The sequence below is a fragment of the Sciurus carolinensis genome, chromosome 3 (genome assembly GCF_902686445.1).
Source record: "Sciurus carolinensis chromosome 3, mSciCar1.2, whole genome shotgun sequence".
Lineage (NCBI taxonomy): Eukaryota > Metazoa > Chordata > Mammalia > Rodentia > Sciuridae > Sciurus > Sciurus carolinensis.
The window spans coordinates 4953679-4980885 of record NC_062215.1 but is presented as its reverse complement, the minus strand read 5'-3'; the positions used below and the strand labels follow the sequence as shown (position 1 = coordinate 4980885).

The window sequence follows — 27207 nt, the reverse complement described above, 5'->3', positions numbered from 1 at the left end:
CCAGTGAGACAACGATCTTTTATTTGCAACTTCAGAGCGACACAGATACCCAGGGGTGGCTGCTCCTCTCCCACCCGACATTTCGAAGGGAGCAGTGACACAATGCTTCACTGCTGGGGAAGCAGGCACAGCAGATTCTGAAAGAAAGATATGATTCTCTATAAAAGGTTTCTGCAAAACTGATTAGGGAGAGGACAACTGGAGAGAGAGTGCCAGGGACACGGCTCCCGACCAAGGTCAACGTCACACTGCACTCCCAGAGCCGAGACAACTGAAAGCGCTACAGAGCTAAGACGTCATCCGCCTTTAGCTCCTCTGCAGTACCAAGGAGCGTCTCAGACTCTTCAGGAGAGCGGCTGAAACCCGCTTACGGATCAGGGCTGACGCTGCACGTTTAAGGCCGTGCCATGTTTCTACTAGCTCCGTCTCCACTACTGAAGGCCCCTTTCCCAGAGATCTTGGAGAGACTAGCTAACTCCACACTATGTCCTGTCCTCCCTGCAAGGACACACTGTACACAGCTGATGGCTCCGCCTGGTATGTTTTCCTTGGGAGTTCCAGGGCGACCGTGAAAGCTAGTCATCCACTGTGATGTTTCGGAAAAGATAGGCCATGGACTCTCCATTGTGGATTCTCCGAATTGCTTCAGAAAGAATCAAACTGATATCCACAGTCTTTATCTTGGGACACTGAAGCTTCTGGACCTCATGAGGGACAGTGTTTGTCACCACCACCTGGTCATAGAGCAGTAGAAAATAAAAGAGTTACCGATGTGTGCTCTAAAATGATGACAGAAAACACATTCAGTACCCACAAGCCAAGTTCTAAGCTACAAAACTCCATTCTACTGAGTATAGTTTTTACAAACTAAAGTTAACCAGCTTTCCACTAGGGAAAGGTTCCATGGCTCAGAAAGCAAGACCTAAGTCCTGGGAATGTCATGGTCTAGATACAGGGAGCCCGGCACTGTGCAAACCTTTCCTGTTATCAGGGAAGCATTCAAGTGTCGAATCATATTAAAGAAACACACATCTATGTAAATCAACATATGTTCCTAAATGCACTTCTACCCCGACAAGGCTGCTAGCCAGCACAAAGCACGGTGCACAGGTAGCCTGGAGTGATGGAGCAACGTAACAGGACCCGGTCATCTCATTTTTCACAGAAACGACAGCAGCAGATCTTGACTCAAGCTAAATGTCTGACGCTCCTTATTGGGACAGAGCCCAGAGCCTCGTGCACTGACTGCTCCAGCCCTGCCCTACGTTCTTCAGAAGCAGACCCACCTCATCAATGGAGGATTCCTCAATCAGGCGGGGGGCATCTGCAGATAGGATGCCATGCGTGGCCATGACATAGATCTTGTAAGCGCCCCTCTCTTTCAGGATCTCTGCAGCGGCAACAAAGCTCTCCACATCGTCAATAATGTCATCCTGTGAGAACAGTGTTAGTATAAGGAAGTGGCCTCTGCCCCGTCTCCAGACACACAGCTCCCTGCTCTCCTCTGTACCAGGTTTTGGAAGATTTCTGAGCCTGCGCCTGGGCCAGAGATGGCGAGGAGCACTTCGGCGGTGCCTCACATGCCTGGTAGAAACAGGGGTGAAGCCTTCGGTCGAGTGCATGACGTGAGCGCTCAAGCCAAGGACCGCTAAGCCTCCTTTCGTGTTTTCAAATTCCTGCTTCATCCCACAGAGTCAGTGTCCCACTTTTTTTTCCTCGCCCAGGAAAAAGTGACATGACAGGAAAACAGAATAAAGTGAGCTACTGTAATGACAGGGGACCCCCTAGCCAGCACACAGATTTGGAGCTGAGAGCCCACACATCAGAATGCAGGTGCAGGGGCCCTGGGACTCTGCTCTCACCAGTGACAGGAACAGCCCATCTTTAGTTCATCGCCAGGCCCCAGAGTGTAAGGACCATGGGGCAGCTGGCCCAGGGAACCCAGGCCCTGAGGTGGGCTGCAGTGCCCAATGGGAGGAACCACAGTTTTTTACACTCAGGGTCATGTTTCAATCCCTGTTCAACTACATAACAATTTCTGCCACTTCTCCTGAAGGAAGCAAAGCCTGAAAGAGGACCCCTCCTGGCTGAGTGCCAGCAGTGCCACCCCGCACATCACCATACCACTATGATCGCGATGCGTCCTCCGACATCCCCAACTACAGTGATCGGTGGCTTCTCTTTGGCCATCATCACTAGCAAAACAAAACAAAGCACAAGACTTGTCAGTCACGTGTCGACAGTTAGCCCACCCTCATCCCTGGGAGCGGTGCAAAACCAGGGTGCAGGTGACACAGACTCCCCTCCACAAGCCTGGGGTCTCAGAATCAGCTCGAGAGCAGCGCTGACTCATGGGAGCAGAAGGCGAGCCCTGCGGATAGCTTAAGAATTGCCAGTAGTCTGGTCAAAAGTAAAAACAGGTGAAACTAATGATTTCATTCTACTCAATATACCCAAAATGTTATCATTCCAACATAGAATCAATATAAAGATTTATTGAGATGTTTTACATTTTTTATTCTAGTCTTTGCTGTTTAGGGGGCATTTTAAACACCCAGTTCTCAATTGAGACTAGCCTAGTCTCAAGAGCCACAGCAGCATGTGACCGTGGCCACCACCGGGCACAGCACAGTGGAGAGCTGGAGAGCAGAGGATGGGGACATCGCAGCACAGAGAAGCAGCATCACTCAAACAGAAGAATCCAGTGCTCCCACTAAGTGCACCCTGTGGGACACAGTGAGAGGTGGCTCACCTCCTTTTGTTTCTGTCACCTGGTTTTGGTTATTTAACCTCATCAGGTGACTGGCACCACTCACAAAATGACTTCCTGAAAATCAGGAGCCTCAAGACAGTCATTACTGTCTCAGAAAAAAAACAGCTGAGCAACATCCCTGCGGCCAGACACCCTGTTAAGCAGGTAAAATATCTTCAAAGCCCTCCAATGTTTTCAAAGTGGGAAACGGCATCCTGCTTTTAAAATTAGCATTTTCCAAGTAAAACAATGGCTGCATTTACAAGAGTCCTCAGTTACAGAAGGATGGGGTCCTTCCCCCAGGTGCAGCTGACCACACCACCTCACTCTTCCCTGGAGGAGCCAGGAGGACGGGTTACCCACTCCTCACCAGAGACGTCGGCCTGCTCCTAGTTCAAAGGCAAGGTGATCTTCATCAACAGACTGACATTAAAAAGAGGGCTGGAGGTGAAGCTCACTGGCAGGCACCTGCCTGGCAGGTAAAAAGCCCCAAGTTCAGTCCCAGCACCTCCAAATGGGGTTGGGGAAGACACATGTAAACAAATCAACATTTACATTACATTATCCAGGAGGCTCCAAAGGCCACATTTGCTTCAGTGGTGAAAATCACATTTATAAAATTAATAACCCAGGAAAAGCAAGCCAGAAAAGGTAACTTCATCTCATTTTTTTTTTTCATTCAAACTCGCTAAGTTGCTGAGGCTGGCCTTGTGATTCTCCTGCTTCAGCCTCCTGAGTCACTGGGATGACGGGTGCGCACCACAGCACCTGGCTCAAACTCCTAATTTCCACTGCTGTGGCAAACGTGAGTCGTCTTTAGCAGAAGCACTGACACAAAACCCACCACATCTCCAAACTTTCCCCTCCATCCTCAGAGAGGCAGCAAGTCTGCCTCATAAAATGCAAGAGCTTCAAGGTCCCACTCCTTCACTTACGCACCTTAACTTTTCATAAATCACTCGGAAACAGGGCTTCTTGACCTTGGCACTGCTGACACTCTGGGCTGACGACTGTGGTGTGATATGGCGTCTGCAGGGTCTCTGGCTAGACCCATGGGGGTGTGTGGGGGGGCAGCAACGTCCCACCTCTCCTGCTGTGACAGCCTGAACCAGTTCCTGATATTGCAAAATATCCTCTGGGGACAAAACTGACCCTGGTTGAGTTACTGCTCTAAAGAACAAGTTTAAGGGACAAAATTTATCTGTCTCCCTAAGAGCTGCAGACCCCACAGGCAAGTATTTGCTGGCTTTGTTGTAACATTCCAGCATCTTAATAAGTGAACCACTGAAACAAAGTACACTGAATTTAGAAGGCACAATTACAGGTACAAGAAATACTGTTTTAAGTAGGATGTGGTGGCACATGCCTACAATCTCAGCTACTTGGGAGGTCGAGGCAGGAGGATTCCAAGTCTGAGGTCAGCCTTGGCAACTCAGCAAGACCTTGTCTCAAAATAAAATTTAGAAAGGGCTGGAGACATGGCTCAGTAGTCAAGAGTTTGCCCAGCATGTGCGAGGTCTTGGATTCAGTTCCCAACATGGCCAAAAAAAAAAGGTCTTTTTGGATTCCCTTGGCAAGGTCTGTGTGAGTTGGGAATCAGAGGAACCAGCCCACAGCATCTGCGCAGGTTATGGTCAAAGTGTGCCAGGGCCCCCTGAAGGGAGGCATCTTCTGAAACACTTCCGCAGTGCCTGAAGACACCGCAACCTAACGAAGCACCGTTCTCAGAATAGACCCTCACCTTGCGCAACGCTGTGGCAATGTGGTGACATCGTCCAAACACTGGGACCCAGCTGTTTTGCTTCTTGGTGCCACCCTGAACTACACGCACTCACGAAAGAGCCCAAGACCAGGTCAGGCACAGGCCACACTGCTTGGCAACTGAACTTGTACACCGGGGCCCAAGCCCGACTTCTACACCTTCTCCACCAAAGCAGCCAGGGTTCCCCGGAGAAGAGGCAGATTCCAGGGTAAGAAGGTATAAGAACATGGAGCATCCGGTTAGACCAGGAAATAAGGAAGTATTGAAAAACAAAGGAGGAGCCTAAAGGAGTTCTCCTTGGCCAAGTCTGAGACAGTCTGAGCACGGGGAGAAATAACAGCAATGGATTCTAACCCACTGAATTCAAGAGGATTCTATGAAGTCACACATTCTTAATAAACGAATGAACAGGGAAGAAAGGAAAGCTCACAATAGGATAAATGTGGAAGGAACGATGGACTCAGAATAGGACCAGTGGTCCTGTGGGCCCAGCTACGCGGGAGGCTGCAGATGGAGGATCTCCTGAGCCCAGAAGCTGGAGACCAGCTTGGGCAATTGAAACTGTCTCAGAAAAATACATACAAAATTTAAAAAGACCACTTGTTAACAATCATAGTAGTAATAGATTCAGGCGAGAATCTTCACTGGATACTAAGTTTGATGAGAAACAGGAAACAGGCTATTTACAGCATCTTAACCTATGACACTATTAACTACAAAGAGAAGAAAGAGCAGCCATCCAGGGAAAACCTGCCTTAACCAAGTGATCAAAACCAACCTCTCCAGCAATGGATGCATCACGTGTTTCCTTATTCCTGCCAAAAACGCATAACTTGAATCTCGGCATGAGTGCACAAATGGCCCAATTAAGGGACAGTCTACAAAATAACCGGTCTGTGCTGTTCAAAAGCATCAAGGTCACAAGGAACAAAGAATGGAGGAGCCATTCCAGATTGACGCTAAAGAGAAATGACAACTGAATGCAATGTGCAACCCTGGATTAGGTTCTGGCCCCCCAAAAGTTCTTTTTTTCCCCTTTGCTGTTTAAAAGGACATTGTTGAAACCTGAGTAAGGCCTGTGGACTAGACAATAGTACTGTAACAACGTCCATTCCGAGCTGAGGAGAGTGTGGTTATGTAACACAGCCTTTTGTGTTTAGGAAATACACACCGACGTCCTTGGTAATAAAAGAACGTTCCGTCACAACTCACTCTCAAATGGCCTATTTTGGGGTTAGCACGTGCAGAAGTGTGAAGTGCAGGACTGAGAGCACAGTGTACATTGCATTTTCCACCTTCCCTCTGTGTCTGAAATAAAATGCTAAAAGCAACCAAGTGGGGACCCTGGAACCAGCTGTCTCACCCCACAGCCTGGTCCCTGGGAGGCTCCTGGCCTATAGCAGGGGTCCACGGGTGCTCACTGTAACTGCAGCACCGTTTTTCACAGCCAGAGACTTAAAAAACCTACACGCCTCCCAACAATATTATGGGGCCCCCATAATCACAAGATATCCATAATATGGAATACTGTGGAACTGCAAGAGACCGAGATGTCTCCTACAGATGCACTGACAGGGAAGGAGTGACCGACTGAGAAAAGCAAGCGGCAAAATGAGGTCTACAACATGCTGCTATCTGTGTGGGTGGGAGTGAGAGAAAAAGAAATACACGCTTGCGAAAAGTAAAAAGTATATTACTCCTTTTTAAAAATATTTTTGGTTGTAAATGGATACCTTTTTTTTTTAAATTTATTTTTATGTGGTGCTGAGGATTGAACCCAGTACCTCACACGTGCTAGGCAAGTGCTCTGCTACTGAACCACATCCCCAGCCCAAAGTACATTACTCTTAAGTGAAACTCTCCAAAGCTGAAAATGAAGCAATGGGAAAGTCAGCAGTGAAAGGTTAGAATGCTCCACTGAGACAGAAGCCCGCCTCCAATAAACCTCCCAAGGCCCCGACACAGCACTCCTTCATCCCACCAACCGCTGCATGCTTCTGAGGGCTGGCAACGAGATCCAGAAAGAAACGACCTCCTTCCTCTGAAAACCTTAAACTTATCTTCTAGAATGGATGTAGGGCTGGGGAGATAGCTCAGTTGGTAGAGTGCCTGCCTCACAAGCACAAGGCCCTGGGTTCAATCCCCAGCACCAAAAAAAAAAAAAAAAAAAAAAAGACTAGAATGGATGTATATCCATATATATATAGATATGCGCCCAATGCCAAAGTTCAAAGTGCATGGAAATAAACAGCTTCTACACTACTGGATGAGTAAAGCAGTTACTCGGCATAAGGTCAGAGAACTACATTCTAACATAAGTGCCCAGAGCTTGCCTGGTAGCCAAAACCCAGTGTCTGACCAGTGGCTGCTATATCATCCATTTTACTGACAAAGCTTCAGATGTCACACCATTGCACACACAACTGTTTCCTAAAGTTACAATTATTTGACAGAGTGCTAAGTGCTACCTAGATCAGCTTAACTGTCCTTAACTCAATCTGCAAATCCACGTGCAATCTCCTTTCATAAAAGGGGAAACTTCAATACCACCATTCAGTAATAATAAAAGATATATAATAATAATAGTTATTCTTTGTGGTACTGGGCCTGAACCCAGGGGTGCTCTACCTTGGAGCTGCATTCCCAGTCCTTTTTACTTTTAATTTTTTTGTTACTGGGGATTGAACCCAAGGGCACTGAGCTACAGCTTCAGTCCTCTTTTTTTAAATTTTCTATTTTGAGACAGGGTCTTGCTGAGTTGTCTAGACTGGACTTGAACTTGTGATCCTCTTGCTTCAGCCTCCTGAGTCACTGGATTACAGGTGTGTACCACCACACATGGCCCATTATTTAAAAATAGCAAGAAACCACGCACAGCAGACACAGGGGTTAACACCTAGCCATTCGTATTAGCTATCAACATTTTCTCCAATTTATAAATAAAATAAAAACATAGAGCTAATCTTACATGGCAACTCCAGGCCCGGATGCACGGTAGCATTTTTGACCATTGGGGGAGAATGTCGGCCATCATCCATGTCCAACTCTGTGCACTGGGCTTCTCCGTGGATTACAGCTAAGCCCAGACGCAGTCTCTCGGCATATGACTGGGCCCTAGGAGAAACAGAGGGAGAGGAGGCGATGGGGAGAAAACCCAAGCGCCACTCCACTTCTCGAGAACAAAGGAATTCCAGCAGGTTGCACGCAATGCTCGCTGGGCACAGGAACAGAGTTCTGGATTAGCGGTTGAGTCTAGGTGACTTTGGTTCTACCCTTTGTCCAATTTTTTATAATGTATTTTTCTTCTTGGCTTATTTTCTTTGTTCTATCCAATATTCTAATTGTCATCTTCAGGAGAACAAACTGTTTAAAATGGTGTCTTAAAAACCATTGCCTGAAAACTCTCACAGCACTCTCTTCCTTCTCCTGAGAACCTGAAGAACTCCATCTTCTCCCAGAGGAAAACCCAGGCACTCAGACGCACCTGCGAGGCTGGGAGCTCGAGTCTGGCAGCCTGTACTGGCCGTAACAGCCTGGGTTCCAAACAGCCAGTTCTAATCTCAGAGCACCCAAAAGGACTTTTCTCTTTTTCATTCCCCAGACAAGGTTGTGCTGTGCTGCATAGGCTGGCCTCCAACTCCTAGACTCAATGGGTCCTCTAGTCTCAGCCTCCCAAGTGTTAGGACTACAGGTACATGTCACCATGCCACTTTTTTTTTTAAAATAAATATTTGATTTATTTACCTTTTTGCAGCATCAGGAGACTTAGCTACAATGACAGCATTTCTGTAATTTGGTATCTAGATTTGGAGAAAAAATAGAAAATACTGAAATGTTATCAAAAAACTCCTAGACATTGGTATAACACTTGTTCCTCTTATCAATCACCCATACTAGCAATCAAATATGCCAGAATTTCTTTCACACAACTAAATTTTTTCATTATTTATGAATTAACTTCCTTGCAAAGGTACTGCTAAATCAGGAAGGTAAAAAATAATTTTTAAAACTTTCATTCTAGAAAACATAAGTGAATTGCTAAAGGTACTTATTAGGAAACTGCTTTTAACGTCTTTTAAAAATATGGTCCTGCACCACTAAATGCCGAGTCTGAGGTTATCCAGCTGCTGCAGGCATTAAGACTGAGGGGGGAGCGTTGCGTGTGCCTTTCAATCCTGAAATATGGTGCCAGAGAAAAACTAAATTGGAACTCTTTGAGGACAAGGGGTGTTTGCTGGTGGCTCCTCACTTCTTCCTGGATATACTGAAGCAGGAAAGGTGAGGCTCTAAGGTTGTCCACCGGAAAGCTGAAAAAGCCTTGTATTTCCTTTTGGTGAAGATCCATAGTGATAATGTGAGTTAAACCTGAAATTTTAAAACAAAAAATTACAAAGTTCTCCCCTACAAGTTAATGGCCTCAGTGGGCAGATCAACTCCTGTTTCCCACCAGGAAGCTGAAGGCAGGGGACACTATGAGCCAGTGCTGCAGTTACAGACTTGCTGACAACCTTAGTAAAACCTAAGGAGCTGAAGAACTGTTCAGCCTAAGGCCAAGGAGTCTGTGCCCCTCCACAGGGACAGAGCTAGGCCGAGAAGTGTGCTCCCTCTACTCTCACCATTAGCCTGGTCCTGAACAGTGAGGGGAAACCAGGTGGAAGCAAAAATCCGAATGTGAATTAATAAATAGCCAAGTAATAATGGATGTAAAAAACAGGAAGGCCTTTAGTAAAGGACTGGCTGCAACAGAAAGGAACAAGAATGCAAAGCAAAGAAACACAAACAAGAAAAATTCATGTAACACAAGGATAAAATGCTAATGGATAGGTTAATTTCTATATGTGACAAAAGAACGGCTTAAGAAGTACTTTATTGAAAACATACTCAGAATAATCAATAGGGCTGAACAGAAAAGGATACATGTATAAAGACACTGAGAACAGTCAAGAATCACTGCAAAACCTCCAGAGTGAAGAATGAAATATATATTTATACATATTTGTACTGTACTGGAGATGGGTGGAGGGAACCCAGGGATTCAGACAAGCTGGATAATCCTCTACCTCTGAACTCTGACCTCTGTCCCAACCACGCCCCACTTTTTTTTTTTTTTTTTTTGAGATGGGTCTTACTAGGTTGCCCAGGCTGGCCTCGAAGTTGTAATCCTCCTGCCTCAGCCTCTGAAGGAGCTGGGATTATAGGTGTCATCATACCCAGCAAGGAACCAGGATTTTAAATAGGGGTCAAGCAAATAAAAATTCCGTAAGTGTAAGATGTTTTTACATTTGATTATATGCCAGAGGGTATGCCACCACTACATAAGGAAAATAAAAGCAATGGAAATGGGCTGAAAGACAACCAGGGATGAGAGGAAGGAAGAGTACATAAACTAAGGAAGCAGTAAAAGAAAAATAGTGTCTTCATTCTGTGAACATAAGAGGAACATGCTAAGGCACACACATAACTCTAGTCCCAAAGCTCAAGACTGTACAAGAATACCAAGCCTGCCAGAGACAGTTTGAATACAGGATGAAATGGAAGAAAAGGGACAGAACCACAAAGCCCAGCCCAAGGTCAGAGCAACCACAAGCAGTGCCCTTCCCGAATGCAACGAAAAGGAAGAAGGTACAAGCTGCCTAGGCTCACAGATCCCCAGCCCAACCAAGCAACGGGAGCAACAAAGTAACCAGTGAACACAGAAAGCAGCAGGCTCCAGACCAGAGGCCCAGGCAGGGGCGCAGCCCAGCATCCGGGTTCCCGCACTCACCCGCTTTGGCCAGCATAGATGCCAGCAGCTTGCAGACGATGGAGCCCCTCTTCCGCATCTTGCTCTGCTTGCTGTAGGGGAAGTAGGGGATGACACCAATGATGTTCCTGGCACAGGCCGTCTTCAGGGCGTAAGCCATGATCAGTAACTCCATCACCGCTGTGTTTACATCTCTGAAATGGTTGGAATGTGTATTATGGGGTGAATTCTAGGCGTTAACCCCCAGGAAGGATTTCAACCTCAGCAACGTAACGTGGGCTGCCAAGATGGTGCCAAAGGGATCTTATCACTGCCTGGCTTGTCATGGCACCCACAAATGCAGGGAAAAGCACAGCAACTGCTCTCTATGGCTGAGTCAGCCCCAGGTTCCATTTGTGGTTATTCGAACCCACAGCACAATCAACCAACTCTCCTTTACCTGGATCTGTCATGCTGGTGACACAATCCTTGCAGTGGCATTCCAGGGAGCTGCTGGGGGCCATGGTTACCTGAAACCTGCTGACACCCTCCCAGAGATCCAGACTCAGACTCATGAATGCCAAGAGAAACCTGCCTGCTGTGATTAACAGAAAGGATCTGATCTCTTTTTGTTTTGGTACCAGGGCTTGAACCCAGGGGTGCTTAACCACTGAGTTACATCCCTGGTCCTTTTTATTTTGAGAGAGTCTACACTGCTGTCGCTGGCCTCAAGTTTGTGATCCTCCTGCTTCAGCCTCCAGACTTGCTGGGATGACAGGCACATGCCACTGCGCTTGGCTTGATCTCTTATGGAACAGGGAGGTCTTGGAGCCTTTCAAAAGCCTCCGGTCACCCAGTCCCTTCTTTACCTAAGATATGCAGATTCCTGCAAAGATTACAGAAGGAAATATGGCCCTGAAAGACACTAGAAGAAAGTTCCACCAGTCACGAATGTGGGCTGCTACCCTTTGCGGAGCTGATCGAGCCATGGTGGGCTCAGCCCTGAGTACAAGAACTCTGCAGTCTGTCAGGATGCCCTCCCCACATCCACCTGTGCCTCAGTCTCCCTCCATGGACTCTCCAAGCTTCTTCAGGACCGCCTGTCTGGGGCGAGGACTATGGTCCTCTCCCAGTAGCCAGTTCCCAGCCCGGGGAGGAGCGGGTTCTTGAGGTACCAGGCCTTGAATCCACATCCTGCCATCCACCCAAGAGGGACCTGGCCAATGTTGGCTGAGTAGGTCACTGGATGAAATACGTGTCCAGAGAAACACTTTGGCTTAAAGGACAATCAGGCCATCTCCTCCCAGTCTCTTCTAATTTAGACTCTGCCTTCATGACGGCAGAAGCGTATCTGGGAGTGGGCAACTGTGAGGCCCTCCCTCCACTCTGACAGTAGACCCACTGTCCCAAGCAACACCTCTAGCTCAGGCAGGAGCCCCCACTCCACAGAGGCCTCCCTTCCCCACTCAAATCACCAGCCTGAGGGGAGAGCTCTGCAGGGTAGCCGGAAGCCTGCCTGAACAGCACCAGAGGGTGGAAGTCAGAGAAGCAAGGCTTCTACCGTAGACAACACTAGAAAAGACCCCACACCTCCTCCACAGGCTGCTGTGACCCTAGAAACAATCAGAGCACTTCCTAATCCTCCACTGTGTGACACTGTGAGGTCCCACAAAAGCTCTCCTGTGTGTGGCCTCTTAGGCTAGATCCAAAACATAGCCAGAGCTGCAGTTAGTTTAAAAGACTCTGGAAGAGTATCCGAGTGGTAGGCTTTCAGCTGGCTTTGGCATGGCACGAATGATACACCACTGTGTGATAGCTAAAGTCTGCGGAGTCATCCCAAGGAGGCCCAGGGAGTGAGAGGCAGTTTCTGATCAGGCTTCTTTCAGGGTGACTTCCCTTTCCTTAAGGGTCGATTCCTCACACACGGGTTTCATTTTTCACTTTTCCTTCTTCCTCACGACCTCCCTAAGGAATTCAACATCCTCCTGCCCAAGGCTAAGGAGAGTCTCCAAGCCCCCACCCCCATCCCTTGTTGGGCAGGAAGGTGACAAAGGGGACTTTGTCACACTGGCTTGACCCATTCTCTGGAGAGATACTGGACAAACTGGACACAGGCAGTGCTCTGAAGGCTAGCAGGGTGAAGAGAAATTGGCTGGCAGCCTCTGCTTTGTTTATCTGTCCCTAAGAATGTTCCAAGTACATCCTGGCTAGTTCTTGTAGTCTTTGTATCTAAGTAGGACAATCTTAACTGCTTGGCCAATGGGCTTCCTCTCCTTGGGTAGTCACACCCTGTACTGAACTTGGCCCCACTGCTCTATCACTTTGGACAGACAAAAACCAGCATGAGGGCTGGTAGAGAGCTTGCCCAGTGTGCACAAGGCCCTGCATTCAAACGCAGGACAACAAAATACAAACAAAACAAGGTGAGATGAGGCAGCAGACACAATACATGCACTGATCACACTGCTCAGCACTGCTGCAGACAGGCACATAGGAGCTGAAGTAACAGGAGCCTGGGGAAGGGAGGGGTGGGGTGTGCCTATCAATCGTCTTCAGCGACTAAGTTGCCTATGGTATTTTAATGACCTGTCTTACTTTTTATCAACAGGCTGAAACCATACATAAACATGAAACTTGTCTCTTAAAAAATTTAAGATTTGCATTTATTTTACTTAGTTCCTGGCTCAGTGGATTTGGAATTTCTGGGATCAGTTGGACACAGTCCAATCACCAGTATCCTCACTTCATTCAGAATGGCCTTCCGCCCTTTCCAAAACTTAAATCTACCCTCAACAACTGAAAGCTATTATTGGTCTAGTCAAAAGAAATATGCTGCAGGGCTGAGGCTGGGCCTCAGTGGTAGAGCGCTTGCCTAGCATGTGAGGCACTGGGTTCCATCCTCAGCACCACATATAAATAAATGAATAAAATAAAGGTCCATCAACATCTTAAAAAAGAAAAGAAAAGAAATATGCTGCACATTCTGAAAGTGGTTTCAGGAGTTCAAAAGCTATTTTGAGCACCAAGAAAAGGGTTGAGACCTTAGCAGGAACTAAGCTAACCTGAATGTCTAAGTTTTTGTTTAGAATCAGCTGTTACTTTGACAGCATCCCTTTTCCCCAAAGAAAAATCTGTAAGACATATTCCTTCATCTCTGTAGTTAGCAGATCAGAGTAAAAAACTAAATTTTTTTTTTTTTTTGGTACCAGGGATTGAATCCAGGGGCACTTAACCACTGAGTCACATCCCCAGCCTGTTTTATTTTTTGAGACAGGGTCTCACTAAGTTGCCCAGGCAGGCCCTGAACTTGTGCCCCCTACCTCAGCCTTCTCAGTGGCTGGGATCTCAGGTGTGTCTACAGCGCCCGGCTCTCCGTGTTCTTGACTTATACTTTGTTCCATACTCAGCAATAAAAATACTGGTTTATTGTGGCAAACCCAGTAACCTCCGCTCTCCTGGACCTTTCTCCCAGTTTTCCCTCCCCTCTTCATTCTGCCACCCTAAGACACTGCCAGGTGAGCCAGGGTTTGCTCTGATCGCCACGCTGAGCCACTGGGAAGAACTGTGGCTTCTGGAACCTCAGACGGTCTCTGCGCCCTGCACCTGAGGGACAGACTCCAGTCTCAGAGGCACACGCAGCACCCCCACTCCTTCCTCAAGGGGAAGGGCCTCTGTGTATTGAGACATGTAAAATCATCACAAGTCTTTCTATGATGCTCACCTGTGAACCCTTTGGTCAGATTTTCTAACACTCTTGGTACAAGCAGAAAAAAAACTGCAAAAATGTTTCCCAACTATCCATTAACCAGTTTGCTTTTCCATGCTTCTGTCCCTTCCCTGAAAGAAACCTGCTCATTGATGATCCTTCACTTGCAAAGTACGGTCTACACACTGCCCCAGGACTCCTCTGGACTGTAGGCACTAAATATTTATACTGCGCACTCTTGGCTACCATGATTTTGAGACCAATAATTATATAAAATGCAACCTCTCACCACATCCACAACACTGTTTCTATACTAACAGCAGTATCCTGGCTTACTAGCTTAGGACGACCAGGAACACCCAAAGGGATCACAGAGGACAATGCTGTTAATGGTGAATGCTTTCTTGCCATGACAGTAGACTGTGAATCCACACTGACGATGACATGGTAAGGCAGTCTGAGTTACAATCAGGAATATCAAAGTATCCAGTGGGAAAGGAAGGACCTTGCTGAGATCTAAGAGCAGCACAAAAGAATCACAATTATGTGAAGATGAGAAAAGACAGAAAAAAATTATGCAGAGTATTCTATTAATTCACTCCACAAGAACTTGAGGGACTACATATGCTAGTGACATAGAAGGTCAAAATCCCTTTACTTGCCAGATGAGGGGGCACATGCCTATATCCCAGCCACTTGGAGGCTGAGACAGGAGGATCACTAGTCTGAGGCCAGTCTAGGCAATTCAGCAAGACCCTGTCTCAAAATAAAATTTAAAAAAGGATAAGGATGGGGATTGGGGCTGTAGCCCAGTGGCAAAGCACTTGTTTAGCATGTGTGAGGCACCGGGTTCAATCCTCAGCACTGCATGAAAATAAATAAATAAAATAATTTAAAAAAAGAATTGCTATTTAAAAAAATAATCTCAAGTAATTAAAAAAAAAAAAAAAAAGTTAAGGATGTAGCTCAGTGGCAGAGAGCCCCTGGATTCAATCCCTAGTAACACACACACACACACACACACACACACACACACACACTCTCCCCCCCACCCCCCATTCTTTCACACAGCCAGGCACTGTTGTGGGTGCTATGAAAAGCGTGAACAGGACAAGTCTCTAGCCACATGGACCTTGTGTTCTAATGGAAATTTGGAGGGGACACATGATTGAGAAAAGTGTGGTTGTAGTTGTCCTTCTACCCACACACACAAACTCAAACGGACAAATGCACACCGAAAATGCAAAGTCAAGCGTTCTATGACTTCATGTGTACAATGGGTGAGCCTAAAAAAGAAAAAACAATAAAAAGGAAAAAAGTAAAATCATAAGAAACATAGAGAAAAAAATACTCAACAGGCTCAGGAAAAGATGTTATAAAAACGTTCAGGCTTCTCAGGTCGATCCAGGGCTGGGGCTGAGGTCAGTGGAAGAGCGCCGGCCGAGCCCGCATGAGACCTGCATCCAATCCCAGCCCCACGCACACAAAGCCCGGGAACAGCACCCTTCCAAGGCAGCCCAGACTCGACTCTCCCCACTCTCAGTGAAAGGGAACCTGGTAAACCTCCTGGCTCCCAAAATCGTCCTCAATCCTAGAGAGTGGGAAAGACAGCTCCTAAGCTCCTCAGTCACTAATGTCACTGACGTCATGTGGACTAGTTAACAAAACGTGGTCTCCAATCCAAGAAGGTCATAAGCCCAACTCCTCCTGACTGGGATGATTCCTAAACTAGCAGCTGAACAAAGGCACCCAGGGCATGGCTGCTCACACACAGACATGAGAACCACCCAGGACACACCTCGCTTCTCCCTGGAGAAGAGCAGAAGGCACCCATATTTCAGGCCCTGATGTAATCGATGGTGCTCACGAGATTTCCAAATGGTTCTCTCTGTGGCACACATTCTCTGCTATCCAGGTAGGGAAAGGAACGGACTTTGCAAGCAGCACTGCCCTTGGACTCAGACCTCCGCGTTGACAACAAAGCTGGCCCGCCTATGCTAAAAGGAGAGTTCTCTTCTCCAGCTTCAATAAAGAGCTCTTAGAGCCTGGGGAGATAGCTCAGTTGGTAAAGTGCTTGCCTTGCAAGCACAGGGCCCTGGGTTCTATCCCCAGCACTGCAAAAAAAAAAAAAAAAAAAAAAAAAAGAGCTCTGGTGAGCCAAGGGCCTAGGGCCACATGCAGCTCTTTTCTCTGTCCTACAGAACCCAGGGATCTGAGGACAAAAGTGGCGACAGTGCCACCTTCACTATGCACTACCAGAAAACCAGGCCAAGCGCGAAGGCTGCACAGCCGCTCTGCACCAAAGCTCCCTTGCTGCGTGCATCTCAAGCTGAACACAGAACTTCAGGGAAGTTGCATCTTCCCTATGAAGGGACAAGAAAATGACTACAAAGTCCTCTTGTGACGAGGTGCCAGTTAAACAGATGCCTATCTGAACGGAAGAACCAGCCATGCCACATCTCCAGGAAGAGAAGAACAGGTATAAAGGACGTACGGCAACCTCAGCATACGAGTTCTGGTGTCCGCCTGGCTTCAAAGTGGATCACGCAGTCAGCTGTCCAGTGGGACCCGCAGCTTGTAATGGAGTTAGAACAACTCACCTTCTTGGATGACACCCAAAAGGAAGTTTGTATTCTCCCAGCCAGCTATGTGCTACCCATCTCCTACGTGCCACTCCCATCTCTAGATTTACATGGTCCAAAAAGACCTGTAATTCTCTGTAATCTGCACATCCACCCGGGAAAAACACAGTACGAGGCTTCCTCAAACTGGGATCACGCAGTATCAACACTGAGCAGTCGGGCTGGGGTGGTGGCTCAGTGACAGAGCACTTGCCTAGCATGTGTGAGGCACTGGGTTCCATTCTCAGCACCATTTATATAAATAAATGAATAACATAAAAGGTTCATTAACAATTAAAAATAATTTTTAAATTTCAAAATTAAAATAAAAAACTGAGCAGTCACAAGAGAAAATACAAGTCACTCCAGGCAGGAAGTGACTCTGAGACTGGAAGTGTGCGACAAGACTGCCCAGTGCTTCCAAATTCAAGGCACTGTGTCCAGTGCTAGGAAAAGCAGTGCATCATCTGTTTCTCTGGGTGTCTAGGCAGGTCCCTAGATGTTCCTCATTCCCAAGATGCATGTCAAAACCAGCTAAGCAAAAAAGACTGTCACCAGGAGAGGCACGTATCTATCAAAACCTCAGAATGCACATATCTATCAGTGCAGCCGTATCTCCACAGACACGAATGCACGAACCTTCCAAATAGCAACACCATTTCTTGGAATCTTCCTACAATGTGCTGGTAACACAGGCAACGTGCTCACTCGCTGCTGAGTCAGCACAGCAGACACAAGCTGGCATGAGACTGCTGGATAGAACACAGCGCATCCACATGAAGCCACGCAGCAGGATGGCAAGACACAGCTTCACCCTGGCTCTGCCACAGATGCCTGACCTCGATCTCATCATCCTGACAGTAACCAGCAACATGTCAATATCTTTAAAAAAAAAAAAAAAAAAATCTGCTTCAAACATCACTGCAACAATGGACAGAACTAACATGGCCCAGAGTTATGTGTTAAATAATCTGATGGCTTTGTTGTGGTTACAGAAGGTAAAGTCCTCATTCACGGGAATTACACACTGAACATGTGGGCTGGTGAGCCATCGGGTTGCCAGCCTGCTCTCAGGGGCCACACCAGGGCTGGAGGTGGACCTTAGAGGGAGAGTACTTGCCTAGCCCGTGTAAAGCCCTGGTTCCATTCCCACCACCGCATTAGAAGCAGAGATGGTTGCGCCACACAAGAATTTTTAGCCAGGCCTGGTGGCATGCACCTGTGATCCCAGTGACTCAGGAGGCTGAGGCAAGAGGATCACAAGTTCAAAGCCAGCCTCACCAATGGTGAGGTGGTAAGCAACTCAGTGAGACCTTGCCTCTAAATAAAAAAATAGGGCTGGAGATGTGGTCTTAGTGGTTGAGCGTTCAATCCCTGGTACCAAAAAAAAAAAAAAAAAAAAAAATGAATTTTTAAAAGATGAGGTAGCTCTTTTATACTGATATGCCTTTTTTTGTTGTTTGTTTTTGTTTTTGGTACTTGAGATAGAACCCAGGAATACTCTACCACTAACCCACATCCCTAACTCTTTTTATCCTCCTTTTTTTTTTTTTTTTTTTTACTGGAATTGAACCCAGGGGCGCTTAACCACTGAGCTACATCCCCAGCCCTTTTTTAGACACAGGATCTCGCCAAGTAGCTTAGGGTCTTACTAAGTTGCTGAGGCTGGTTTTGAACTCTCGATCCTCCTGCCTCCTCCTCCAGAGCTGCTGGGATTATGGGTGTGCACCACCATAATCAGTTGCCTGTATTTTTAGTGATTAACATTATTAGTGTTATGATCAGAAAGATAGCACTAAAAAAATTATTTATTATCTGCCAGCTATACTGTGTAGGGGATTTTTCTATATTTGAGTGTATATTACTCCACGACCCTGTTGTCCTTGGTCTACAGACCCAGCCTTCTCAATTCCCTCAGTGGGGGCAAAAATACCTGTCAGGTAAAACATAAGGATTCCATGTGAAACCAACAAAGTGCCTGGACACCACAGGTACTCAGTGCCACTCTTCTTTTTTCTTGGCAGGGGGGGTAGTATTAAGGACCAATAGGCCCAAGCATGCTGTACAGGGGTCTACCACTGAGCTCCATCCTTGGCCCTTCTTACTTTGAGACGGGGTCTCACTAAGTTGCCCGGGCTGGCCTTGGACTTGCAACTCCCACTGCCTCGGCCTCCCAAAGTACAAGAGTGCCCCCCACTACACCCAGCTCCAGTACCATCCTTAATACTGACAAAGCCTTAGGAATCCAAAGGTGATCAAGACATTCCCATCTTCTGTGCAGGCAATGAGAAGACAGGGAATCCCAGATGGAAGACCACAGGCCAAGACAGTTCCTGGGTCAGCCTCCTGCCCTATGGGAAGGAGTGGTGACGCCATCTGTAACTGCAATGGCCAGAAAAGGCAAACAGTGCAAAATAAAATGGCACACCGGGCTGGGAGGTGGCCTACTGACAGAGGGCTTGCCTAGCATTCATGATGCCCTGGTTCAATCCCTAGAAGACCAAAGAGTAAATTAAAAAAAAGAGGCCATGCAAAACTGTCTCACAGGTGTGAACCATGAGCAATTGCACAGTGTGCTTAACAAGAAGGAAGCTCTTCAGCAGAACTGAGCTGGCAGACATTGGCTGAGATTCAGTGCACACGGAAATAAGATATTTATCCTTGAGGCATTCAATGCTTGGGAAGATGGTCAAGTAGATTCTTAACAGTACAGTGCAACAAACAGTGGGAATTCCAGGAGACCAGAAATGTTTGGGAAGCATTTAACATGCTGACAAATTTAGAACTTATGAAAACCTTGACTTGCTCACATGGAAAAAAATGAACTCTATCATTAAAGTTTTTAGAGGGCAAAGGAATTCATCAAATAGTGCTAACTCTTACCTGGGTATTGTCTGAATAATGAAAATGTCTTGGCCACGAACAGATTCTTTTATTTCAACTCTTGTTTCTGAAAAATAGAAATGTCCTCAAGTTTTAAGAGCAGCATTCCACGATGCAATGATTAGTAGCTGGCAAAAGAAAGCAAAGATGACCCCAAAACTTCACTTGCTAAAACAAAGTCAATTCCTGATGGAATCCAGAATGACAAGTACACACATCAGAACCATCCAGCTGGCTGGGTACTATCTGGGAGGCTGAGGCAGGAGGACTCAAGACCCCATCTAAAACTAGGATTTAGGGGCTGGGGTTGTGGCTCAGTGGTAGAGCACTTGCCTAGCAAGTGTGAGGCACTGGGTTCAATCTTCAGCACCACATAAAAATAAATGCATAAAATAAAGGTCTATCAACATCTGAAAAATGTATTAAAAAATGAATAAGTAAATAAATAAATAATTCATAAAAAGGACTGGTGGGGAAGCGGAGATCAGTAGAGTTTTTTTTTTTTTTTGCGGTACTGGGGATCGAACTCAGGGCCTTATGCTTGCAAGGCAAGCACTCTACCAGCTGAGCTATCTCCCCAGCCCTCAGTAGAGTTCTTGCCTAGCATGTGTGAGGCCCTATGTTCAATCTCTAATGCTGTGCAAAAAAGAAAGAAAAAACAAAAGATAACAGATATGCTGTGCAAAAAAGAAAGAAAAAACAGAAGATAACCAACAAATTCACAAGAAGCCTCAGTCAAAAAACAAAAAAGAAAACCAAAAACCAAACCAAAACAAAAACATCCCCAAAACTATCAACGAAATAAAGATACTTATATAAATAAGGGGGGAGAGTCCATAGCAAATAAAGAGGTTAAAGGTTAACATCCTTATTATTCTTTCAACAAACACTGAGGTCCTAAAGCAGAGGACCAGGACCAAAAGATGGACCCTGAGAGACAACACAATGCCAAAGGCTAGCTACCCCTCCAAACCACCATGCCAGAGGCAGACCAGCCATGAGAAAAGAAAGAACAATGCAGCAGGAAGAGCGTCAAGTGAGTTGGAGCTGAAACACATAGGGAGGACAGGTGTGGGAGTCCATGGGGAGACCAGGAAGGAGGATAGAACGTGCCAGGCAGAGGGGCAGTCACTTCGGTCACTTGGAAAGCAGAGCAACTGGAAGGAAAGAGGTAGGCAGAGGTCAGGAAGCCAACAGAGACCCAACCACAAGGCACTCTGAATTTTCTTCTAAGTGTGACAGGAAAGCAAAACCGCTGGATGATCTGAGGCTGAGAAGGGTCTGACTTGTTTTAAAAAGATGGCTGGCTTCTGTGAGAAAACTGGCAGGGCAAGAATGTCCGCAGGGAGGCAGGGGAAGTGCACAAAACATGACGGTGGATGTGACTGAAGACCAGGCAGGTGAGGAGGCAGAAGAGGATCCCAAAGGGCCCCATGTGACAGTTAGGCAGACTGGAGTTCAGCCTATGGGTTAGCACGGGTTGAGCATCCCTAACCCACAAATTCAAAATGCTCCAAAACTTGAAACTTTGAGTGCTGATGATGGTCAAGAAGTTTTGGATTTTGGAGCATTTCAGGTTTTTGGATAAGGGATGCTCAATAGTAGTCCATATGAAATATTCCAAAATCTGGGAAACTCGAATCTGGAACATTCCTGGTCCCAAGCATTTTGGATAAAGTATAAGGAAATAAGAAAGGAGTAATAAGTTAACAATATTTGTATTTTAGAAATATGTGGGGCTGGGGAGATAACTCAGTCGGTAGAGTGCTTGCTTTGTAAGCACAAGGCCCTGGGTTCAATCCCCAGCACCCAGAAAAAAAAAAAAAAAGAAAAATGGTGGAAACTCCAGTTACTCAGGAGGCTGAGGCAAGTGGATTGTAAATTCAAGGCCAGTCTGAGCAACTCAGCAAGGCCTGTCTCAAAATAAAAAATGGAAAGGTATGGGAATGTAGCCTCAGTGGTAGACTGCTTGCCTGACACACACGAGGCCTGGGTTCAATCCCCAGTACTGTGGTAATAATGGTATAGTGAATAATCACCCACGGAGGTGAATGAATGAATGAGAGAGGCTGGAAATGAAAGTGGAAAGGCCCACTGGATGCTATGGCTCCAAAGGGAGACAGTGAGGGCCACGCCCGACAGAAGGCTGGGAAGGCTCCCTCCTCATCTCCCCAAGCACGTCATCTCACGGCATAGCCAAATGTCACTCTATGATCTAAGGGGAGACTGCTAGAGTACCTGGCCCATCCAGAGTCAGCATCAGACTATGAATACTAACGCCTCTGAATCCTCTGCAGTAAAGTTCTCAGTCACCAAGTATGCCACGCTCCCGTACACGCCTATGATCCAGCTGCTTGGGAGGCTGAGGCAGGACGATCACAAGTTCAAGGCCATCCTCAGCAACCTAGCAAGGCCGACTCAAAATAATAGATAAAAAAAGGGTAGGGAGACTGGGACTGTGGCTCAGTGGTAGAGCACTTGCCTAATGTGTGAGGCACTGGGTTCCATCCTCACACCACATAAAAATAAATAAATGAATAAATAAATAATTAAAAGGTATTGTGTCCATCCACTACTAAAAATATTTTTAAATGGGGGGGAGGGGGGCAGGCTAAGGATGTGGCTTGATGATTAAATGCTCCTGGGTTCAATCCCTGATACCAAAAATAAATAAATAAAGTCAAGTAAAAAGCTGCTAAATGTAGAAGCTGGATGAAGGGGCCAGGTGGTAAATTAAAACACAGGGACTGAAACATGTCTGGGAATGCGTGCATCCCACACAACCCACTGAACCACACATTCCTTCTGCAGTGCTTGGCCAGTTTAGACCCCAAACATCCCTGTGAATTGGTAACTCACCTTAAGCTACTTAAGTTACTTTAGCTACATCTTAGAAAGAGAAAGGGAAGCACAGTCATGCACCTAGGTTTTTAATTTTGAAGAAGCAATTTTCAATTATTGTATGCTAATTTGCCTTTGCAATGGATAGGGGCACTACAGGCTAAAAGTACCTGGCCCCGCGGGGAGGCTTCTGATCCAGGATATTAACTGAACATGGTGCTGCACACCTGTAATCCCAGAGGCTCAGGAGCCTGAGGCAGGAGGACCCCAAGTGCAAAGCCAGCCTCAGTAAAAGCAAGGTGCCAAGCAACTCAGGGAGACCCTGTGTCTAAATAAAATACAAAACAGGGCTGAGGCTGCAGCTCAGTGGTCGAGTGGCCCCGAATTCAATCCCTGGTACTCCCCCGCCAACCCCAACAATAAAAGAGACAACGCTGGCCCTCAGCAAAATGCTTTCAAGCACTACCTGTCAATGTTGTGGTACAGCTCTCTACACCACCAAATGGGAAACAAAAATGGGTCACCAGTGAGAGACTAGGAGACTTGGAAAAAAATTTAAGGTGGAGAAAATTTAAAGACTTTTTAGAATTCTTTTTTTGTTTTGTTTTTTTTCCCCCCTACCGCGATACTGGGGATGGAACTCAGGGCCTTGTGCTTGCAAGGCAAGCACTCTACCAGCTGAGCTATCTCCCCAGCAAGAAGACTTTTTAGTAAGTCATCATACCTAGTACCCAATTGCTCTTGATGTCTTTTTTTTTTTTTTTTTTTTTTGCGGTGCTAGGGATCGAACCCAGGGCCCTGTGCTTGTAAGGCAAGCACTTTACCAACTCCCCAGCCCTCTTGATGTCATTTAATGAGCAGTGAGACAGATAAACATAAGAAGTATTTATGAAATACAACCTGATGTACAAGAAGAAACATTCTCTACATCTTTCCTTGTTTTATTCTAAAACAACAGATCCATATTTACATCATGGACAAAAAGGAAAGGAGTCACTAATGGAAGAGAACGAAAAGTCAGGATCTAAAGGGAAGTACTGAATGACAATGTGCATCTCTGACATCACTATTAAACCTGCGAGACATCTGCCTTTTAGCCAGCTGATTCAACAGCTCAGGGAAGAAAGGATCTTCAAGAAACACCAACTTACCTCCATTAGTCTCCTGGTATACAACAGATTTCCCCAGCTCAGCACCAAGACGCCTAGAGCACAGATAAAACAAGACAAATGGCAATTAAGAATTCTCTTCTTAGGCAAATCCAGTTCAGGCACATGTTTTAGCAGAAAAAAAGAGTCAAATAACCAGACTGCGCTTAACCCAAGCCTAAGCTAAAATCCCACCCATTCCCTAAGCAGAGTGCCATTTCATAACAGTTTTACTGGAAAAAGCCCACAACCCATATTTACCATTAGGGTCACTGTGTTTTTGGTACTGGGGATTGAAGGGGTGGGGGAGGATCTACCACTGAGCTATACCCCCAGCTCCTTTTTTAAAAATTTGAGACTGGATCTAAGTTGCCAGGCTGGCCTCAAACTTGCAATCTCCTGCCCCAGCCTCCTGTGTAGCTGAGATTACAGTTTTATGGTTTTATGTGTTTGCAGCACTGGGAACTGAACCCAGTATGCATTACCACTGAACTACCTTGCCTATCCATTTTATATTTTAAGATAGGGTCTCACTACGTTGCCCAGGCTGACCTAGAACTTGAGATACTTCTGCTTTAGCCTCCCAGATAGCTGGGATTACATGCCCATGCCACCATGCCCAGTGATTTAAGTATTAGTTGTCTTGGGAAATCATTCCCAAATACCTGGTTACAAGCAATGACTCCAAAAACACAAGTCACACATAAAATGACTCAATGGAGTTGGGCATGATGGTGCACATCTATAATCCCAACAACTCAGGTGACTGAGGCAGGAGCATCACAAGCCTGAGGCCAGCCTGGGCATCTTAAGGAGTTCCTATCTCAAAATAAAATTAAAGAAAAAAGAGCGAGGAATGTAGCTCAATGGGAGGGCACTTGCCTAGAATAAGGCCCTGGCCCAATCCCCAGCACCACCACCAGAAAAAAGCATGTAGATGAAAAGGAACTTCAGTGCCATTAACCAGATGTAGTATGAATCTTGCCTGGATCCTGGTAAGAATAAAACAAGCATAAAAAGCCATTTTTAACTGACCAGAGAAATATGAATAGCACTGGGCACTACAAAATGCCAAGAAATTAGTGGTGGTTTAAGTGTGTAAGTCCTTGTCAGTTAGTACCACTGTTTTTTTACAAGTGAAATGACACAAGGGTAGAATTTACTTAAAATCACTCCAGTCAGGCTCACGCACACAACGGAACTTTACCAGCCCTAAAAAGGATGAAGCTCTGAGTGTGTGCTAAGGCACAAATGGAACTCGAAAAAAACCTGAGTAAAATGAGCTGGACACAAAAGGACAGATGGTGTATGACCCCATTCATAGGCTGTACCGACAACAGGCAGATTCATAAAGGCAGAAAGCAGAACAGAGGTCGCCAGGGTCACAGGAGCGGAGAACAGGAGTTAGTATTTCGTGAGCACATGCAGGCTTTGAGTTTGGATGACAAAGTTCTGGACGTAAATGGCAGTGACTGTTGCTCAAACACTGTGGATGTACTTAATGCCACTGAATTGTGTAATTAAAAACTGTTAAGGGCTGGGGAGATAGCTCAGCTGGTAGAGTGCTTGCCTCGCAAGCACAAGGCCCTGAGTTCAATCCCCAGTACCAAAAATAAATAAATAAATAAAAAATAAAAAAAAAAAAACTGTTAAAATGGTAAATTGTATATTATGTACATTTTACCAAAATTAAAAAAAAAAAAAAACAACCCTCTAGCCTCTCTCCCCCAGATTGTGGTAAAGTAGAATGCATGTAAATAGACTTGTAAGCTGCTGCTCAGTATACAGGCTGCATGCAGGGCACCTGGGGGTTAGGTACAACACACGAGTGACTTATATATCCCGGGAATGTAAGGCACCCAATTCTTTTTTGCTGACTGAAGTGCAAAATCAAAAGTTTGAAGATCCTTGTCTGAGCATGGTGGTACACACCTATAGTCCCAGCTACTTGGAAGGCTAAGGCAGGAGGATAACAAATTGTCCAACCTGGGCAACTTGGTGAAATCCTGTCTCAAAAAATAAAAAGAGCTGGGGCTGTAGTTGTGACAGAGTACACCTGGCTTCAATCCACGGTATTGGGGGGGAAAAAAGTTCAAAGATCCTTGCCTGAAATTCAGAGCTGAAAAGAATCAGGGAAATAAAATATGATAACCTCAAAGGTCAACCAATATATACATATATTTATCTTTCAACCCTGTTTAGTGGCAAAACTCCTTCCTCAAATAAAATGCAAAGGAGAGGCTGGGTGTGGAGCCCAGAGACAGGGGGCTAACTTAGCCTGGGGAAGGCCCTGGGTTTGACCCCAGCACAGAAAAAAATTAAAAAGTACATACACACACACAAAGTTACAAGAAATAAAATATGGAGCAGGTAAGTATTTACAAATATTTATTGTTTACAGTGAATTCAAACCTTTCAGGAACATAGCAGTGAAGAATCTAACATAAAAACAAAAACCACTGTCTTTAAATGTGCCCTTCTCCCTTAGTTTTCTCAGGCAAGGTCATGTGTCATAAATCTGACCCAATGTAAACAAACACATGCTTCATATTTAAAGTTAGTATTTTAGTTGGCCTCTTAAGAGAAACAATCAAGGCTTAGAAATAGCAATCAGGTAGACTGCAAAACGACAGTTTTTTACACTCTTCCAATCTCAAAACTACAACTGAAATCAGCTGAAAAAAAAAAAAAAAAGACTGAAGTTTTGTTTTCTTCTACAGTTCCATCTAGATTTTCAAACATCATGAATGTCAACCCTGAAAATTCATGCAGGATACCTAATGTAAACTGTTTAAAATGTGAAATAACTACATATTACAAGACAGACTATTCACTTTACGTTTTATATTCCCAACAAGTGTGTTTGGAAAGAGTTCCTGCTGTAAGGTTCTTCCCTATTAGAAGTCTGGGCTTAGTAAACAGGCCATTGTCAGAGGGCCACTAGGAGACCCTGCTCTGCTATGCATCTGATCTTCATTATCTCAGTCATGCTCACAAAACCCCTGCCCTATAGGCAGAATCATTCCATTTGACAAGTTCTGGAAAAATCAAGTCTTTTGCCCGGTGTCACCGAGTTGATAAGTGGCAAGCCAGAGAAGGCCGTCTCAGAGCTGTCGGACTCCAAAGGCCACTCAAGGCCGCAGGTTCATAAAAGCAACGACCCAACCTCAAGCCCTCAGAGAGCATGGCTAGGCCTACGGCCGCGGCGCCCAGCCCGGCCCAGGCGCGCCTAGGGCCTCCTTCGCCCTGCCCTTCGCCCGCCTGGGGTGTGCTGCGGCCCACGACCCCCACCCCCGCTGCGAGCCCAGAGACCGGCGGCGGCCGCTCCAGGGGGCAGCTCCGGCCGCGGAGCGGGGCCGCGCCCTGCCCCGGCGCGCACCCGGGCTCAGCACCGCCCGGGGCCGGGGCGCCGAGGGGCAGGCTCCGGGCCCGCCGCGCGCTTACTCGGTGATGCGCTTGGCCAGCTCGGTGCAGGCGGCCGTGGAGTTGGCCGAGAAGACCCGGTAGCCGGTGCGGGCGGCGTTCATGGCCGGCGCGGCGGCGGCGGGGCGGGCTCGCGGGGCGCGGAAGGCCGAGCGCGCGGACAGCGGGGGCAGCAGCAGCAGCTTCTTGGGCATCGTCCGGCCCGAGACGCGGTGGCAGCCGCCCGCGCGGGGCAGGACCCGGAGCGGTTGTGAGGCGGGCGTGAGGCTGCGGGAAGCGCCGAAAGGAGCGCGCGGGAGGGGCGAGACCCCGCCCTCCGGCTCTGCGCCGCGGCCGCTCCCGCCGAGCC

The 27207-nt window shown here is 46.6% G+C and overlaps 1 protein-coding gene across 2 annotated transcripts; it reads right to left on the bottom strand.

Moving 5' to 3' along the window:
- Prpsap1 (phosphoribosyl pyrophosphate synthetase associated protein 1) lies at positions 1 to 27207 on the bottom strand. Of its 2 annotated transcripts, XM_047546241.1 has the most exons (10): positions 26880 to 27207; positions 23439 to 23491; positions 19447 to 19513; positions 10279 to 10451; positions 8764 to 8879; positions 8259 to 8314; positions 7483 to 7628; positions 2125 to 2195; positions 1287 to 1433; positions 1 to 734 (listed from the first exon to the last, which is right to left on the bottom strand). In XM_047546241.1, exons 1-10 carry the CDS (start codon positions 27050 to 27052, stop codon positions 576 to 578), a joined length of 1161 nt encoding a protein of 386 aa, XP_047402197.1. In that variant the 5' UTR covers positions 27053 to 27207; the 3' UTR covers positions 1 to 575. The 2 variants fall into 2 exon arrangements, with proteins under 2 accessions (XP_047402197.1, XP_047402198.1); XM_047546242.1 differs by lacking the exon at positions 19447 to 19513 and having other exon boundaries at positions 26880 to 26951.

Coding starts and splice junctions, on each gene's coding strand:
- Prpsap1 (XM_047546241.1), bottom strand. CDS start 27,052: ATGCCCAAGAAGCTGCTGCTGCTGCCCCCGCTGTCCGCGCGCTCGGCC. Junction 10,452..19,446: donor ATTATTCAGACAATACCCAG/GTAAGAGTTAGC, acceptor CAACCATTTCAG/AGATGTAAACACAGCGGTGA. Junction 2,196..7,482: donor TCCGGGCCTGGAGTTGCCAT/GTAAGATTAGCT, acceptor TTGTTTTGCTAG/TGATGATGGCCAAAGAGAAG.